This window comes from Podarcis pityusensis (assembly GCF_964106645.2).
Source record: "Podarcis pityusensis genome assembly, chromosome: 16".
NCBI classification, from domain to species: domain Eukaryota; kingdom Metazoa; phylum Chordata; class Lepidosauria; order Squamata; family Lacertidae; genus Podarcis; species Podarcis pityusensis.
Window position 1 is genome coordinate 38,008,838 of NC_138041.1, and position 18,274 is coordinate 38,027,111.

The 18,274-nt window shown below is 40.8% G+C and overlaps 3 protein-coding genes across 3 annotated transcripts in view; all 3 read left to right on the forward strand.

Moving 5' to 3' along the window:
• The window catches only part of LOC308464819 (vomeronasal type-2 receptor 26-like), a gene marked incomplete at its 3' end in the record, with an annotated part of 56,492 nt that overhangs the window by 13,206 nt on the left and 25,012 nt on the right, over positions 1 to 18,274 (forward strand). The window lies entirely within an intron of this gene.
• On the forward strand, positions 7,493 to 14,565 carry LOC308464783 (vomeronasal type-2 receptor 26-like; the record flags this gene model as incomplete). Its single annotated transcript, XM_080984371.1, has 5 exons — positions 7,493 to 7,692; positions 10,171 to 10,462; positions 11,635 to 12,495; positions 13,347 to 13,574; positions 14,440 to 14,565. The coding sequence occupies 5 exons, from the start codon at positions 7,493 to 7,495 to the stop codon at positions 14,563 to 14,565; spliced, it is 1,707 nt and encodes a 568-aa protein (XP_080840497.1).
• Positions 14,754 to 16,492, forward strand: LOC308464784 (vomeronasal type-2 receptor 26-like; the record flags this gene model as incomplete). Its single annotated transcript, XM_080984372.1, has 3 exons — positions 14,754 to 14,894; positions 15,214 to 15,379; positions 15,591 to 16,492. 3 exons carry the CDS (start codon positions 14,754 to 14,756, stop codon positions 16,490 to 16,492), a joined length of 1,209 nt encoding a protein of 402 aa, XP_080840498.1.

The window sequence follows — 18,274 nt, forward strand, 5'->3', positions numbered from 1 at the left end:
AAAGAATGCCAGAGGCATTTTTGTGGGATATGAAAAGGGTCTCTACAGAGTAATTTTGTCTGAATCTGGTCAGGTGATTCTCACAAAGTTTCTAGAGAGTGCTCCAGAGCAAGAGCGGGTTGTAGAACAAACATTTCCCACAGGTGGCAATTCAGATGATGTTGATGATTTTTCTGATGTCACAGATTACAGTGGTACTGACGATGACAGTGATAGCTCAGAGAGTTCAGTTGTAACGGTCATTGAGAGAAAATCTCACACAATGGATAGACCTTCACAGGTGAAGGAAGAACCACTGATAGCTACTGGTTCTCAACAGAGTCCAAAGGTTGAACCAGTGAGCACAGAGGATCAGAACCTCATACGCAGGTCTGAGAGAGTTACAAAGGGTGTACCACCAAAGAGGTACTCAAAAGAGTTTGCTAACTTAGCTGTTGCATGTGTTGCTATTGTTAACAACTCAAAGCAGGTTAAAGCAGTGTCTAAGTCAGAGACAAAGACACAACAGAGAGTAGCTAGCCAAGGTAATGCAGAAGCACTCATTCCTTGGAAGCCAGACAACCAGAGAGGTACACTGGTGAAACCAGTGGTGGGGAGTTCCAAGGGTGGAACTGAAACAACAGGGGACTGTTATATGTATAACAACTGTTTGTTCTCTTCTCTGGATCATGTTTTGCCAATTGATGCTTTTGGGGGAGGATGTTGGGAAAAAGCACCAAGGCAAAAGCCAGCTCCAGATGGCTGGAATGCAAAACAGGATGTTATGGTTTGCAGATGTACTGTTGGAGAAAAGGTGGAGCCTATTCTCTGTACTGAGCACCGGATGTTAGCTCAGTGTGTCAGCTGACCTGTGCTGGAAGTACAGGGGAGGAGTTGTGACTCTTCTAATGGAGACTGAAGGGTGCAGTCACATTTCTATGTACTGTTGAGTGACAGGAATAAAACATGTAGAAAGGACTCCTGTCTGTCTCATTTCTCCTCCCTGGGAGAATGCAGGGAGGGAGAGAGAAGCAGAGAAGCAGAGGGTGTGTTCTATCTCACGACTAATGAGAAGAATCGCCGGGTTTGTTTACCTAGCCTGCCGGAGGTCGCAGACGGACGGTAAACACAGTATCTCGCTCAATTGCCTCGGGGGAGGCCAGGTACCTCTGACTGTGAGCCGAAGATACTAACAAGACCTACTCCTCAATGAGAAAGGAAAGAAATTAAGAAAGAGACCAACAAATGACAAGGAAAAGGGCAAGTATAAACAAGAAGAAGAAGATCTGCAGAAGGGACATGGAAGAGACTTAAGGGCCTCGGACATAAGACTTCCAGGTTGATGGACTAGATGGAATGGACAGTAAGGACTGACACGACCCGAGACCAGGAAGAAGAGACGTTGGATGAAGATTGGAAGAAAATCTATAAAGAAAATTTTTATTTGGGGAATCAGCCTAAAATAAATGAATATTAGGGGAAATGTTGGAATGAAACTATATGACTCTAGCAGAAATGATAACAGGAGCTATGTATATTTGAGCATTAAGATTCAAGCTTTAAGGTATTTTAGGGTAAGATAAGGTTAAATAAATCTTTTTTTTTTTTTATAAGATATTTATTGGAATTTTTTTTAAAGAAACACCAAACATACAAATTACCATCACCATATAACATACAAGAATATAAAATAAAGTTAGAGTAAAGAAAAGAAAAAATAGAAAAGATCAAAGGGTACAGATTAAAATAAATGTTGTTCACAAATCATAGTTTCATAATCTTCAGACTTCCTCACATCTCCCTTCCCTGCGTTCTCAATCTTATCGTTACATGCAGCAATTTGTTACCTTATTTCCATTCTTATTATATAAATTTTCAATAGTGTTACTCCAAATTACGTCCCTTTCATTTATTTTCATATATCTTACAGTAAGATTACTGCAGCCATGTTTCATTCTATCGTGCATTCTCCTAACATTCATACAACTTATAATGTTTTTGTAAATAGTCCTTAAATTTTTTCCAGTCCTCTTCCACCATCTCTTCTCCCAGGTCTCGAATCCTGCCGGTCATTTCAGCCAGCTCCATGTATTCTATCAGTTGCATCTGCCATTCTTCCAGTGTGGGTAAATCTTGGGTCTTCCAATACTTTGCGATGAGTATTCTTGCTGCTGTTGTTGCATACATAAAAAAAGTTTGATCTTTCTTTAACACCCCTTGGCCCACAATGCCCAGAAGGAAGGCCTCTGGTTTCTTAAGGAAGGTATACTTAAATACCTTTTTTAACTCATTGTAAATCACTTCCCAGAAGGCCTTGATCCTTGGGCACGTCCACCAGAGGTGAAAGAATGTTCCTTCAGTTTCCTTACATTTCCAACATTTATTATCAGGCAAGTGATATATTTTTGCCAGCTTGACTGGGGTCGTGTACCACCTGTATATCATTTTCATAATATTTTCTTTCAAGGCATTACATGCCGTGAACCTCACACCGGTGGCCCATAACTTTTCCCAGTCAGCAAACATAATGTTGTACCCAATATCCTGTGCCCATTTTATCATAGCTGATTTGACAGTTTCATCCTGCGTATTCCATTTCAACAACAAGTTATACATTTTTGAGAGTACCTTAGTTTTTGGTTCTAACAGTTCAGTTTCTAATTTCGATTTTTCCACCTGGAAACCTATTTTCTTGTCTAGCTTAAAGACCTCTCTAATCTGAGCATAGTGTAACCAATTTTGCACTTTCTCCTTTAATTTCTCAAAACTCTGCAATCTCCAAGTGACTCCTTCTTTCTCTAGTATTTCCCAATATTTCGGCCAATTGGCCTCCATATTGAGTCTTTTCGGGGCCTTGGCTTCCATAGGTGACAGCCACCTTGGGGTCTTATTTTCTAGTAAATCTTTGTATTTTACCCAGACCTTCAACACGGCCTTCCTGACAATATGGCTCTTGAAAGCCTTATGAATTTTTACCTTGTCGTACCACAAGTATGCATGCCATCCAAAAGCATTATTAAACCCTTCCAGATCCAGGACGTCAGTGTTCTCTAAAAGTAACCAATCTTTCATCCAGCAGAAAGCCGCAGCTTCATAGTATAACCTTAAGTCCGGCAGGGCAAACCCCCCTCTTTCCTTTGCATCCATTAAGATTTTAAATTTTATTCGGGGCTTTTTGCCCTGCCAGACAAATTTAGAAATATCTCTCTGCCACTTTGTAAAACATTCCACTCTGTCCACAATCTGTAGGGTCTGAAACAAAAACAACATTCTTGGCAATACATTCATCTTTATCACAGCAATTCGGCCCAACAAGGAAAGTTTTAATCTTGACCAACTTTCTAAGTCCTTTTTAATTTCTGTCCAACACTTTTCATAGTTGTCCTTAAATATGATGTTGCTATAGTCCAGATAATCCAGCATCATCTCATGCAGCTTCTTAAAAAATTCCGATTTCCCTTCGTTAGGTGCGTAGATTCCCAGTATCAAAAACTTTTCACCTTGAGTTTGTATTTCAATTGCCAAAATTCTTCCTTGCTCATCTTTAAAAAGGAATTTTGGTGATAGGCTCTCCTTTGCATAAATCACCACTCCTCTTTTTTTAACTCTGTCCGATGAAATAAATTCTTGGCCTAATCTTTTATTAGTTAACACCTTTCTATGGAGCCTAGTCACATGTGTTTCTTGCAAGCAAATAATGTCCAATTGTTCTTTCTTTAGTATATGAAATACCCTTCTCCTTTTTTCCGGAGAATTTACGCCATTAATATTCCAGCTAAGAAGTTGCAGAGACATCCTGGAAAGATCTGTTATTCGGTAGATAGGGGCTTTTCCTTCTGGTCTTCAGATCCCAAAGGTGTAGATCCAGGCGGCGGTGGTGGCCAGGCCTCAGGCCCCGTAGTCCCTTTCAGAAGGTCTTCTCCGTAGTCGTGCAGAAATTTATCTTTATCTTCCGGTGTTTTAATTTTCACTTTCTTCCCTCTGAATGTAAAGGATAATCCTTGAGGAAATTCCCACCTAAAGAGAATTGAGTTGCTTCTCAGCAATTTTGTTAGTTCCGTATAGGTGGTTCTAAGATCCAGAAGTTGTTTAGGGATATCTTTGTAGATTTCGACTCTCTTGTCCTGAATTACAAGTGACTTTCCGTAATGTAAGCCTAGTATTCTTTCCCTTTCCTCCCTAGATCTCAAAGTAATCAAGCAGTCTCTGGGTCTGTCTTTCTTTAGTACTCTTCCAAGTCTAAAGGCACTAACAATTTTAAAGTCTTTATCTTCCTCCAAATTCCAGAACTTAGAAAATTCTTTAGTCAAATAGTCCATCAGGTTCCCCTGCTCAAGTTCTGCAATTGATCTAAGCCTCAGATTATTCTCCCTAGAGCATAGTTCAACCATAGACAGGTAGGCCTGATGTTCACCCACCTGTTTTTGCAAAGGTGTGACCTCCTTTTTCACTGCGTCCACTTTCTGGTTGGCCTCCTCAGCCAACTTACGATTCTCTGTGGTTGCTTCAAAAAGCTTACCAATTGATTGTGCGTGCAGGTTAGATTGTTCAGTCAATTTATTTAGGCTGGCAGTATTTTGGTCAATCTTAGCCGATTGTGCGTCCACTTTTTTGTCTAAAGATTCCAATTTCTCAAAGATTTTTTCTAATACTGATTCATTTCCTCCAGATGCCATGCCTTCTAGTGGAGTCAATTCAGTTTCTATTTCTTGTGTTCCCAAAACCGTGGGAACTGATGATCGACGCAGCTGGGAAGTCAATGTTGTTTGAGAAAGTTGTGGAAGTTGAGAAAGTTGTGAAAGTTGTTTTGCTTTCGCTTTAGCAGCTCTTGTTTTCCCAGTGCCACTCATTCCAGTCCTGTCTGTGTGTCAAGGTCAAGTTGTATATCTTCCCATGGGAAACCACCAGCCCAAAGAGCAAACAAAAAGTTAAGGCAGAAAAGGGAAAAACACCAGTCCCAAGCAATTATAATCCAGTCCAGTAGAGGGAGTTAAAACAAAGGAAAGTTTCCAAAAAATTTGTTCCCAAACTTAAAAAGTTTCCCTAGAGTCAAACAAAGTCCCACCAGTTCTATGTTAAAAAAAAGAGATAACCTTCAAATCTTCTTTTAAAAGCAGAGAAAGTCCTTGTTTAAACACTGTTTCAGGAAAAGTGCAAAAAAAAACAATGTATCCAAATAACTAGTCCAAGAGCTCAGATGTAGCAATTCAATAAAACATAGTAAAGTCCGCAAACTGACAGCTTCAATATTCAGGCAGTCAAGTACCTGGGTTCCCTTGCAAAATTTGTAAATCCACAGGGAGAGGAAAGAACCAATATCCAAAGTCCAGAAAAAAAAAGAAGAAAAGAAGAGGGTAAATCCCTTTAATCCAAGCGACAGTTCAGCTCATGCACCAAGTTAAAAGAAAGTTTAACCTTATCTCAAAGGCTTCAGAGAAAGAGTCCTTGCTTTAAAACTTCAGCAAAATAGGGAGACGGACTTCCTGGTTACATCTCCCCCTTTGTCCAAATTTTAAAAGATTAATTTAGATTATTTTAGTCCCCTTTACTCACGGGTTGCTGTTTCAAATCCAATGGTCCAGGAAAAAAGGCAGCGCTCTTCGGCAGCAGCTATGCAGCTTCGCTCACACGGAAAGAGCGATCGACTCACAGCACCGCGCTCCCGTCCACGTTCCGAGGCCCCTTACGGGGTCCCTTCTGCGTTTCGGGGGGCGCTTTTGGTGCCCGCCGAGTCCCACGGCCACAGGCTCACTCTGCCTGTGGTTTTCCGATGTGGGTCTCCACTTCGCCGTAGCGGACGACCCGTTTCCGCGGAGCTTCCCCTTCAGCAACTGAAGAGGACCGCCATTACCGAACGCGCCGCCTCCGGAAGTCAAGATAAGGTTAAATAAATCAAGGTAATTTAAATAACAGAATATGGGGAAAGATGGGAAGGATTTGTTGAGTTAACTATTAGGTTAAAATGTTAAGATAAATTATTTAACAAAAATTGAGAAAGATGGAAAGAATTTGCTGAAAAAACTAATTAAACTAGAATACAAAAGGGGAGGTGTGAGGAGGTCAATGAAACAAGCAAATGGAAGTTAAAGATATGTAATTTGGGATTTGTGTGGTGGTTTTTTTGTTGCATTGCTGTATTGGTTTTTATGTTTTGTGTTTTTTTCTTTTTCTTTATGTATTGTAGTGTTGTTTTTTTATTTTTTCTCTTTTTTCTATTATTCTGAAACTATTAATAAATATTATTTAAAAAAAAGATTCTAAATCACTGCATTCACAGATTTTTAAATCTAAACTTCATTATTTCATATGTATCTATTTATTACATTTATATAGCATTTATATACTATGGTTTTCCTTCTCCCAATTTCATCTTCACAACAACCCTGTGAGGTAGGTTAGGCTAAGAGGCTGTGACCTGCCCAAGGTCACCCAGTGAGCTTCTTGCCTGAGTGGGGATTTGAACCCTGGTCTCCCATCTCCAACACTCTAACCAGTACATCACACTGGTTCTCAGCTGAAAATTATGGTTTGTCCATATGGTGTTAGTTAATGTAATAAGAATTTTGGTTGATGAAATGGATAATGGACTTGATTTAAAGGTTGTGCAAAGTTGTCAGATGTGCGTGCAGGAGCCAGGCCCTGTGACTGGTAGGGCCTTGCAGGATTGGGGCCTTCCTGAGTTTGGCCTGGAAGGGCAAGGCACGGCCGCACAGGTGAGGCTTGAGGGAAGACTCGTAGCACCTGGTGGCAAAGGGTAGGAGGGGTATATAAGACCAGCAGTTCCCTCTGGCTCTTTGCTACAGCAACACGCTACCCACCTAGCTGTGCTTCCTGACTCCTGGTTTCCTGACCCTTGGACTCTTGGCTTCCTGACCCCTGGACTGCTGACCCTGGACTGCTGATTCCTGCTTCCCGACCTCAACCCCAGTCCCGACGAACCAAGTTGGGACTCTGACTACCCGTAACCCAGACCATGACAAAAGTTTGTTCTACGTCTTTGAACAATTAACGGCAAAGCAGTTATTTTTTTATTCTATGTTTTCATCTTAAGTAGTTTTCTGGGTAACCCTTTCTCTCTCTTTTTGCTGACTCTCCATAAACTCTTATTGCTCTCCCTACTAAGGAGGACCAGCTGAGACTTTGGCTGTGATGTGATAAACATGCTTCCCACCCCCAAATAACTGAGAGGCTGATTAAGTCTCCTGTAATTATCAAAGTAATCACGATCATTTCTTTGACTCTCTGGGGAGTTCCAGTAGCTGCATGAAAACTATGAATCAAGATTTGCAGATACTATTAATATCTCCTGTGATGTTCAGAGCTTGGCCTTACACCAAGGGCTCTGTCAGACTGGTCACTCATTCTATTTCCTGCAAAAATCTAGCTTTTGTAACCATCCCGGTGAGACTTTGCTGCTCAGTATCACTCAGATGACAATGTCAAAGAGATGAATTGTCGCCTAAAAAATTCCTCTTGCTCCTACCATGCTCTGTGCAGAAGGGTACTTTCCATAATGTTGGCATCAGTGCTGCTTCCTCCAGATGAGTGCAAGGCTGCTGTTGCTCCGTGTTCCATCTGTGACCCTCTTCCTATTCTTCACAAATATTTCCAGTCTGGAGATGTTGTTATTGCTGGCATTATGTGTCAAATCTATATAACTTCAACCATAGCCTTCAATGAACCTCCTACACCTGAACTCTTCGATGACATTCTGTAAGGAAGTGTGTGTGTGTGTGTGTGTGTGTGTGTGTGTGTGTGTGTGTGCTTTAAAACCGTATTGTATACCTGTAATGAATATATTTCTGCATTTGACATATGATGAAGGTGATGCTCATTACACTAGTGGTCAAAATTGTGGAAAACTTTAGGAAAAGCTGTATTTCTAAGGGCTGATGGCTCATAAGAACAGTATACCATTAGAATGAACCTCTGCAGTATATCATTAGAAAGATAATCTAATGCAGAATATAATGCCACAAACTGTGTTGAATAGTCCTGACCTGAATCCAACATAATATCTGTGGAGCTGATTAAATAAACTTTTAGTCAGAAGCAACAAAAGAATAAAGCACAATTTTTAGAAACAATCTTGGTTTCATGTTAAAACACCTGGTGAATTAAAATATTTGGTTTACTCCATGGGATGCCACTGTAGAGCTGCAATTGCAGCAAAAAGTTTCTATGCTAACATAAATGGTGAAAAGTTATGAAATACCCTTATCATGGTTTTCTGTGCATAACTTTTTGTTTGGCTATTTGCTTGCTTTGGTGATCACTTGTAGCTGAGTAAAATTTGTCTTCCATGAAGATGGTTTTAACAGTGAGTCCGTATGTGACTGTAGAGACCAATTCTGGATCCACATGTCCTTCCATAGTGAGGACCTAGATTTCCAGGCGGGAGTTGGTCAGGGGGAGGGTTTGCCAAATATGCCTTCCTCTTAGCACGTTTCTCACTTCCATCCTGAGTTCAAGTGCCTTCAATTGTCCTTTACACCTTTGGTAAAAGCTGTTCTCCTAGGCAGTATTTCCCAATTGTCTGTGTTTATACTACATTTTTTTTAGATTGGCCTTAAGGGAGTTTTTAAACCTCTTTTGTTGACCACCAGCATGGTGCTTTCCATATTCCATATTGGAATAGAGTAGTTGCATTGGAAGACGATAATCAGGCAAAATGACCTGTCCAACAAATTTGATTTTGAAGAATCATTTCTTCGATACTGGTGATCTTTGCTTTACCCAGTACACTGACATTAGTTTGCCTGTCTTCCCAAGCGATGTGTAGAAAATTTCAGAGACACCGTTGATGGAATCTTTCAAGGAATTGGAGATGGCATTTATAAGTGGTCTCTGTTTCACAAGAATAAAGTGAGGTTGGTAGTACAATTGCTTTGTAAACAAGCATTTTGTTCTCCATGCAAATGTCCCGGTTCTCAAACACCCTGCAGGAGAAAGCGCACTTGCAGACCTCAGACGGTGCAGGATTTTGGCATCAATGTCAGCCCTTGTGGAAAGGTAGGCGAAGTGATCAACACTTTCCAACCTTACACCATTGAGTTGGAGTTGTGACGGTACATAGAGGTTGTTTTGTTCTTGTCGGTGAAGCACTTTGGTTTTTGGGATGTTGTGCGTGTAGGATCAAGGCAATGGAAATAATAAATAGAGTTGGGGCAATAACACAACCCTGTTTAACACCTGATCCCACTGTGAATGGTTCACTTTGAGAGCCATGGTTATCTGCAATTGTTGCGGTCAAATAATCATGGAGGAGATGAATGATGTTCACAAATTCATCTGGGCAGTCACTTTTCAGAAGGACAGTCCACAGGGCATTACGATTCACAGTGTCAAAGGCCTTAGTCAGGTCAATAAACGCCATATACAGGGGTTGATTTTGTTCTCTGCATTTTTCTTGTAGCTGTCAAGTGGTGAAAATCATGTCCACTGTCCCCCTAGAAGGTCAAAAACCATTTTGGGATTCAGGAAGGGTAGCCTTGGATATTGTTAGGAGACGGTTTCCTAAGATCCTTACAAGAATTTTGCTGGCTGCAGCTAAAAAAGAGATGCCTTGATAGCAATTCCGCTTAATAGGATCTTGAAGGGCTTGATTATTATGGTATTAATCTAAATAATACTGATGTTATGAGCCAGAGATACATACATACTTTCCAAAATGTTTTCACAATATTGGCCACAGGTGTATGATGATTCCTACCAACTTTTTCCTTCCACGAAGTTCTGAGAGATTAGGGCAGACCTGAAAACACAAACCCACTTCTGCAGTGTGTGATAACCTTTTTCTTCTTATACGGTAGGCTTATACCAATGTTCAGTTTTTCTATAAAAAGTTTGCAAGGCAGCATAAAAAGTAACATCCCCATTCACTTTGTTAAGGCTTTCTGCTCATTTACCATGGTGAGCTAAGGATTTCTTATTTAATATTTGACTTTAATCCAAGCAACATAGTAATTCATTCAGACTTAGAGGTGATTTTATTATAAGCTTTTGGTAACCAGACTTTCTCCTCCTCCTCCGTAGAACAGAAATAGTAGCAATTAGGGCCAGGCCGCCTATCAGGTGGCAGGAGTTAGATGTTCAGGGTAGCGAAACATCCAGGTTTGTTTTTCAATATATCCATACACTTTCTATGTTTGTGAATGTGAATTGTTATGCACTATGTTGCTCTCCATACAGACCAATGACACAACTCTACCAGCATATCCTGGCTTTGGCATTTGCTGTGAAAGAGATAAATGAAAATCCCCAAATATTGCCCAATATGTCTCTGGGTTTCCACATCTATAACAGCCATTTCAGTGCAAGCTGGACTTACCAAGCTTCCATGGAACTTCTCTCTAGCCAAGAAAGACTACTTCCCAACTACAAGTGTGATGTTCAGGAGACTCCAAAGGCTGTGATTGGTGGGCCAAAACCTGATTTATGTCTCCACATGTCAACCATCCTGTCTATGTACAAGATGCCAAGAGTAAGAGGTCTCCATGGAACATGGGTCATCAATGAAAGCCGTTTACAGTTGTTTCTGACTAGTCTCATTGGGTTGCATTCTGATAACTGAAGAACAAAATATCAAGTGAATGGCAAATAGTGGGTATAGGTTGGTATTTATCAACCAAAATGCAGAAAATATGTCTGCTTCAGTTCCACACATCCTTAAAAACTCAGGTGGAAGAATTCCTCATTGGAGACTTTACTCTTGTGCAGGACTGTAACAAAACATCTGCTGCCTGTGGTAGCACAACTGTGTGTTTGCTATGCCTTTTGAAAAATCACTTGTATATTTCCCAAAATAACTTTAACATTCCAAATCAAGAGAAATAAGTGATATTTGAATCCTACTGAAGCAGATCCCCCTCTGTAAAACTCTGTAACCACCACGGGTTATCTAGCGTGTGTGAGGTAATGGTCAACTTCAGGCAGAACAAATAAGGAAGATTTATTTTGCAGAATAAAGTTGGTAAGACAAAAGATGTATCAGGAGATAAAGTATCCTCACAACTCTACTTCTCCTTCATCAAACTTAGCCCTCCAGTTAACTTTTGCCTGAAAACTCTTAAAGTACTCCAAACACTGTCGTGCTATCTAAGCTCAGGGGCTCCTTTCTCTAGCTATAAACATTTTCCTCATGGTGGCTCCACCCCCTAGCTGACTGGCTGTCTTGGTAGCCATTTACCTGTTCTTTCCTTTATCCTCCTTTACATATGAAAGACAGCAAATTCTGCCGTAAACATAACTGCATAATTCTTCTATTTGATGAAAATACGTTAATACCTTAGTATTTCCCCAAATTGCAGATTATAAATTAAGAGATATACAGTGGTACCTCGGGTTACAAACTTAATTCGTTCTGGAGGTCCGTTCTTAACCCAAAACTGTTCTTAACCTAAGGGGCGCTTTAGCTAATGGGGCCTACCGCTGCTGGCGCTCGATTGCCATTCTCAACCCGGGGCAAAGTTTGCAACCCGAAGTACTATTTCCAGGTTAGCGGAGTTTGTGACTGGAAGCGTTTGTAGCCCGAGGTACCACTGTAAACAAAAAAATTAATCCCCCTGGTTAATACATTGAAATCTGGTTTGAGGGTTTTGATATCATCATTTGTTATCATCTTTCCTTCCTTGATTTTATTAATGACCCTCTTAGGTCATCTATGGCTCTTCTCCTGTGACGACTAATGACGTTCAAGCTCTTTTCACCCACTGGATATTCCCAGATGGGACTCAGCAATACGAGGGGATCCTCCAGTTACTGCTGCATTTCCGTTGGGTGTGGATCGGTGTGCTTTTTCTCCATGGTGACACTGGAGAGAGATTTGTAGAAAATATTCTCCCCATGTTTGCCCAGAAGGGTATCTGCTTTGATTTTATAGAAAGTTTCCCTAAGGTTACCTCTTCTGGTGAGTTTGATGAATTGGTGGAAGAAGGTTCAAAAACATTGAACATTATTGTGGGGAGCACTGCCAATGCTGTGGTTGTACATGGTGAAATTCACACAATGATGGTAATGAGAACAGTACCCACACTTGCAGAAATGAATGATGTGCCAATGCAAGGAAATACAAAAGTCTGGATTATGATAGCCCAGATGGATTTCGCATCATTTCCCTTCCAAAGAGGTTGGGACATCACATTCCTCCATGGGGCTCTATCCTTTGCAGTTCACTCTAAGGATCTTCCAGGATTCCAGAAATTTATTCAGATGAGAAAGCCTACCTTGGAAAAAGAAGATGGCTTTCTCAGGGTTTTCTGGGAAGAGGCATTTAATTGTGGTTTTAATTATTCTGCTTCAGAGAAGAAAGATGACAAACTCTGTACTGGGGAGGAGAATATTGAGAGCCTTCCTGGGTCTGTTTTTGAAACGAGCATGACAGCCCACAGCTACAGCATCTACAATGCAATCTATATTTTGGCACATGCTTTGCACACCATGCAGTCCACCAAATTAAACTGCAGAGCAATGGCAGGTGTAGCAAGGTGGAAACTTACAGATCAACAGCCATGGCAGGTAATGTTGTCTTCCAGTTAATACAGATGTCTGTAATCAACTCTGGAGCTGAGCTAAAAGGGGGACTTTTCTGGAATACCTCTGTCAGTAGGGGAAACCCATTCCACTTTTCTCTCTGGGAGGAAGTAACTATCCACTAATGGTTAGGATAACATAATGGATGAAATTCTGCCATCACTTTAAAGTGGGTTCAGTTGTCCTTGGAATAGCAAAATGTGGCTATAGATGGCTAGGTACAGGATAACAAGCTATCACAATTTGTACAAAGGCATCCCTGTATCCATGGAAAGTGATGAATAGCTTATCCTCCTATCTGAAGGAACATCCTGTCTAATATTTGTGGTCTAAGTTCTATGAAATTTGGGCCAAGACTTACTGTAATTATTAAAAGAACCACATCTTACCTCCACAATAAACATTACTACAATTGAAATTATCCTTCACAAAACATTTAAAATGAATATTGTGTTCCACAATGTTGCTCTTTTGTATATGCTCATGAGCTGGGCTTTTTTCAGCCAGAACTCCCTGGAACTCAGTTCTCTCCCCTCTCAGGGGGCCGTCATTGCTATTCCAAGGGAACGAGGGAGGTGTTTGTGGTGAGTTCCAGCACCTCTTTTTCTAGAAAGCAGCACTACTCATTAATTCCTTTTTCCTTTTTAGCTCCATCCATTTTTGAAGAAGAGACTCATTAAAAACAAACAAAGAAAAACACTAACATACATCTTTTAAGGAGACCATGACCTATACCTCTTAAATGTTAAAGATAAGCACTCTATTTGTACGAATATTACTAATATTTAATTATTTTTGGCATCTTCATTAATTGCCTTTTTCCTCTTCAAATTTAGGTCCACCACTTTCTGGGAAGTGTTTCATTTAATAATAGTGTTGGGGAAGAAGTTTCCTTTGACCAAAATGGGGAATTAGTAGCTGGATTTGATATAATAAATTGGGTCACATTCCCCAATCAGTCATTTCTGAGAGTCAAAGTTGGAACAATGGACCCACAAGCTCCCCCAGAAAAGAGGTTAACCATTCATGATGATAATATCATGTGGCACAACTGGTTCAACCAGGTAAGAGGTTGTTCTGGATTTTCTCTAGTTTTTTGCTCAGTGTCCCAAAACTGCCTCATTGCAACACATTGAATCGTCAATTATCAGACTCGATCTGTGAAGGAAAATCAAGCTGTAGCACTAATAAAAGGAAAGCTATCTGGTTTCTAGGTCTATTTGCAGAAGTGTCTCAGCTATAAAGAAAGTGTCACTAGTCAATGAAATTCGAGGAAGCCAATTACAGTGGTACCTCTGGATACAAAGTTAATTCTTTCCGGAGGTCCGTTCTTAACCTGAAACTGTTCTTAACCTGAGGTACCACTTTAGCTAATGGGGCCTTCCATTGCCAAGGCGCTGCCACAGCACGATTTCTGTTCTCATCCTACGGTAGAAGCAGAAGTGTGTCAGTTATAAAGAAAGTTTCACTAGTCAATGAAATAATAATATACATTATTATTGTTCCTTCCTTCCTTCTCAGGATTCAGCACAGGGCCCCAGCGCATTCTGGGGCTGGGCCAGGGAACACCCGGGCCAAAATCAACCTCTTTCAGACAATATGGCCGAAAGCAGAAAGATTTACTCTTGATTGGAACCCAGTGGTGAAGAAGACCCCTGCAGCCAGCATGATTGGACCCTCTACTCAGGAACTGGTGAATGGAGGGCTCAATCCTGCTCAGTTTGACTGCCCTCATGTATCCCCCTGTTTGGAACAGGCACACATATCCAAAGTGCAGTGTGGGGCTATTTGAAAGCTCTGTTGCAAAGAGCTCTCTGTGCTGCTCTTTGCAGATGCTGCCTGCCTTTCCTTCAGAATCAGCCCGATTCAGTTTGGGATTTGGCCAGATCTATTCCACAGCCCTAATTTGTACCCCACAATTATTTTTAGGACCTGGCTGCACAAAAGAAAATTGTAAGATACACACAGGTGATGAAGACGGTAACTCTGCAAGGAAACAGCACTGCAAGAATCCATCAAAAGCAAACAATTACAGTTGCAATCAAAATTATTTAACCGCCATTGCAAATCAGGTTTAATATTAAAATTTACAGAAGGTGTTGTCTCACCTGATGCACACCTGATGCAACTAATCAAGGGCTTCAGGTGTGCTAGAGCTGGAACACATGAAATACTTGAACTCGCAAGGGGTTTCCTGAGTGTCAAATGTTGCTGTATGTTAGCCATATTTCTAAGTCAGGAGAATGGTCCAAGAAGGTAAGAGAAGGGATCATCGCCCTTCACAAGCAAGGATACAAGTATACAAAAAGAAAGCAAAGGCACTGAATGTTGGCAGAGAAACCACTGGAAGCATAGTTCACAAGTTCCAAATTAAAGAAACAGTGGTTAGACTACCTGCACAGGGCAGAATTTCAATAATTTCTATTGCAACTATACGTCAAAAACAATTCTGTTATTTCTATATTCATGAGATAGTGAACCAATAAGCTTTTCCCTGAACATTTTCTAATTTAATAAGATATTGCCATGCTAATCTCTGAAGAAGTTCAAATACTTAGTAATATGGTTTTCATAAAGGCAAATGTACTGGAGTAATGGTAGAAGTTCCAATGCTACCATTAGCTCTGAGTTTAAGATCATCTTCAGATAAAACAAAACACTTCTAGCAACCTATTGCTTAACTGTCATGTTTACTATTTGAAGATAAGTTCTAAACTATTTCCTTCTTTCATTTATGAACAGGCACAACCCACTTCTCTGTGTAATGAGAATTGTCATGTAGGTTATAGAAAAAACAAGAAGGAAGGAAAGCCATTCTGCTGCTATGATTGCCTTCCGTGTCCAGAAGGGAAGATCTCAAACAAGGAGGGTAAGGAATGCATCACACACACACACACACACACACACACACACACCTGTCATGTTTTTTTATCTGTGCATCAGAAGCTCCTTTCTTTAGTGGGAAAACAGTATGGAAGTAGCAGATATATATTCTGACATCTCTTAGATGCATTGTGCCAATTTGGGGACTGAAGACCTTTTTTAATAACAAGATTTGTTTCTTCCATTTTCATTTTCAGACCTGGATGACTGTTTAGAATGCCCTGGAGATCAATATGCAAACAGTGAACAGAATGGCTGCCTCCCCAAAGACAAAACATTCTTGTCTAATGGAGAACCGTTGGGGATCAGTTTGGCCACGTTTGCCCTCTTCTTTTCCTGCATCACAGCTTTGGTGCTTCAAATATTCACAAAGCACAGAGATACTCCCATAGTTAAAGCCAACAACCGCAACCTAACTTATATTCTCCTCCTTTTCCTCCTGCTCTCCTTCCTTTGTGCTCTGCTCTTCATTGGCCAGCCTGAGGAAGTCACCTGCCTCCTTCGACAAACTGCTTTTGGCATGATCTTCTCAGTGGCAATTTCTTGCATCTTGGCCAAAACTGCCATTGTGGTTCTAGCTTTCATGGCCACCAAGCCAGGGTCCCGAATGAGGAAGTGGGTAGGGAAGCCATTGGGCACCCCAATTGTTCTTTCCTGCTCCCTTATTCAAGCCACAATCTGCAGCATATGGCTGGCAACTTCTCCCCCATTCCCAGATGTTGACATGCACTCAATGACTGAAGAAATAATATTGGAATGTAATGAAGGTTCCACTCTTATGTTTTATTGTGTCCTGGGATTCATGGGTTTACTGGCCATTGTGAGCTTCATGGTGGCTTTCCTAGCTAGAAAGTTGCCGGACAGTTTCAATGAAGCCAAATTCATCACCTTCAGCATGTTGGTCTTTTGCAGTGTGTGGTTGTCCTTTGTTCCAACCTACTTGAGCACCAAGGGCAAATACATGGTGGCTGTGGAGATCTTCTCCATCTTGGCCTCTAGTTGTGGGTTACTGGGCTGCATCTTTATCCCCAAATGCTATGTTATTTTACTGAGGCCTGAACTGAACAGCAGAGAGCAGCTAATAAGGAGACAGTTTTAAATAATCCAGAAGTCTTAATCATGCTCGTAATTTTTGGTGTCTGTTATTGCTATTTTATTTACATGTATGTCATTAGAAATTAAGGATATTCATGCCCCTTGAAATTAAAGAATCAACAAATAATTGAAGAATTAAAAAGTAAATGATAAAAAAGATCTGGAGCAGCTCCAAGAATTCCTTTGGGAATCATGCTCGCAATTCTGGGTGTCTGTTATTCCTAATTTATTTATGTATATGTAATTAGAATTCTGGGATACTCATGTCCCACTGCTTTGCAAGCATGAACTATCAGCTCATCACCAGCACTTGTAAAGCACTTTGCACAGGTGCTCCTGACATCTTATTGAGCCTACAAACCCCCATCAGCCCAGCCACTCTTTAGCTGCCCCACAGCTAACATCACGAGAAGCCGAAGAGTGCCAGAAATTCCCACAAGTAGCTGTTCTTTAAAGTGACAGAAGAGACTAATAGGAGATTTGAGAGCTGTTTTTCCTCTTAAATAGGGAATATATAAAGAAGCATCTTCCTCTCCTGGATCAAATTAAAACAAAAAAACACTTCAGAAGGACTACCTACTTGTACTATTTCATTTATATTGCATCATAAGACATGTTTCCTGGACACTTCACAAGAAAGTACAACAGCTAAATTGAAATACAGTGGTACCTCGGGTTAAGTACTTAATTCATTCTGGAGGTCCGTTCTTAACCTGAAACTGTTCTTAACCTGAAGCACCACTTTAGCTAATGGGGCCTCCCGCTGCTGCCGCACCGCCAGAGCACGATTTCTGTTCTCATCCTGAAGCAAAGTTCTTAACCTGAAGCACTATTTCTGGATTAGCGGAGTCTGTAACCTGAAGCGTATGTAACCTGAAGTATATGTAACCCGAGGTACCACTGTACAAAATAATAATAAACAATTGCAGACACAGGTGCATTGGGCTCTCTATGATCAGTGTATTGACAGGATAACAAATTGCCAGAACAACTTTATGAGGTTACAAATTTGTTTCAGCTTTATTGATTATAGTTGTAGATTGGCCTGGGTGCACCTCTCTCAAATTTGTGGGCGGAAGTTTCTGCCAGGATGAAGCCAGTGCTACTTCTGTTGAACAAGTTATTCTCATCATCTCTCGCTCAATGTATGGGATAAAGGTATTCCAACACATGTCCCTCTGCTTCATAAAATAACATTAACTTACTGCTATTCATAAGTATAGAGACTGACAGATCAAATGATTTCCGGATTTTTCTACAACCATTCATCAAATTGAACTATGGTGTTATAGATCCATCACAGTTTACAAAGTGTGCACTGATAGTTACAGGTACGTGGTGCAGTGGAGAGTAGTAGGGTTATTGGGGCACTGCCCTGAAAACGTCAATATTTCCTCTTCCAATCTAATTGCAGGACCTCAGGTTCTCTGTGTTACTGACTCTGGCTCCACCTCTGGTTGGTCTCCATGTCTTTTCCTTGCCTAATGTCAGGCTCCAGGGACTCTGCTTACTCCCACTGCTCCTGGGAAGATTCAGAAACCTGAGCAGGGGGAGGAGGAGGCTCAATGCAACGCTCCTCAGCACAATTCCTGACCCCTAAAAGTCCCCATGAGCATTAGCCACCACTAACTTGCTGTTTCAAGGACAAGACAAAAAAATTCCAAACATGCCAAGACATAAGGAACAACATATACCTCCTCAATCCCTATGTGAGAACATTGCTCCAAAAAGAATAACATATTCAAAATTCAATATATTGGGGGAAACTGATATTCTGACTTAACCT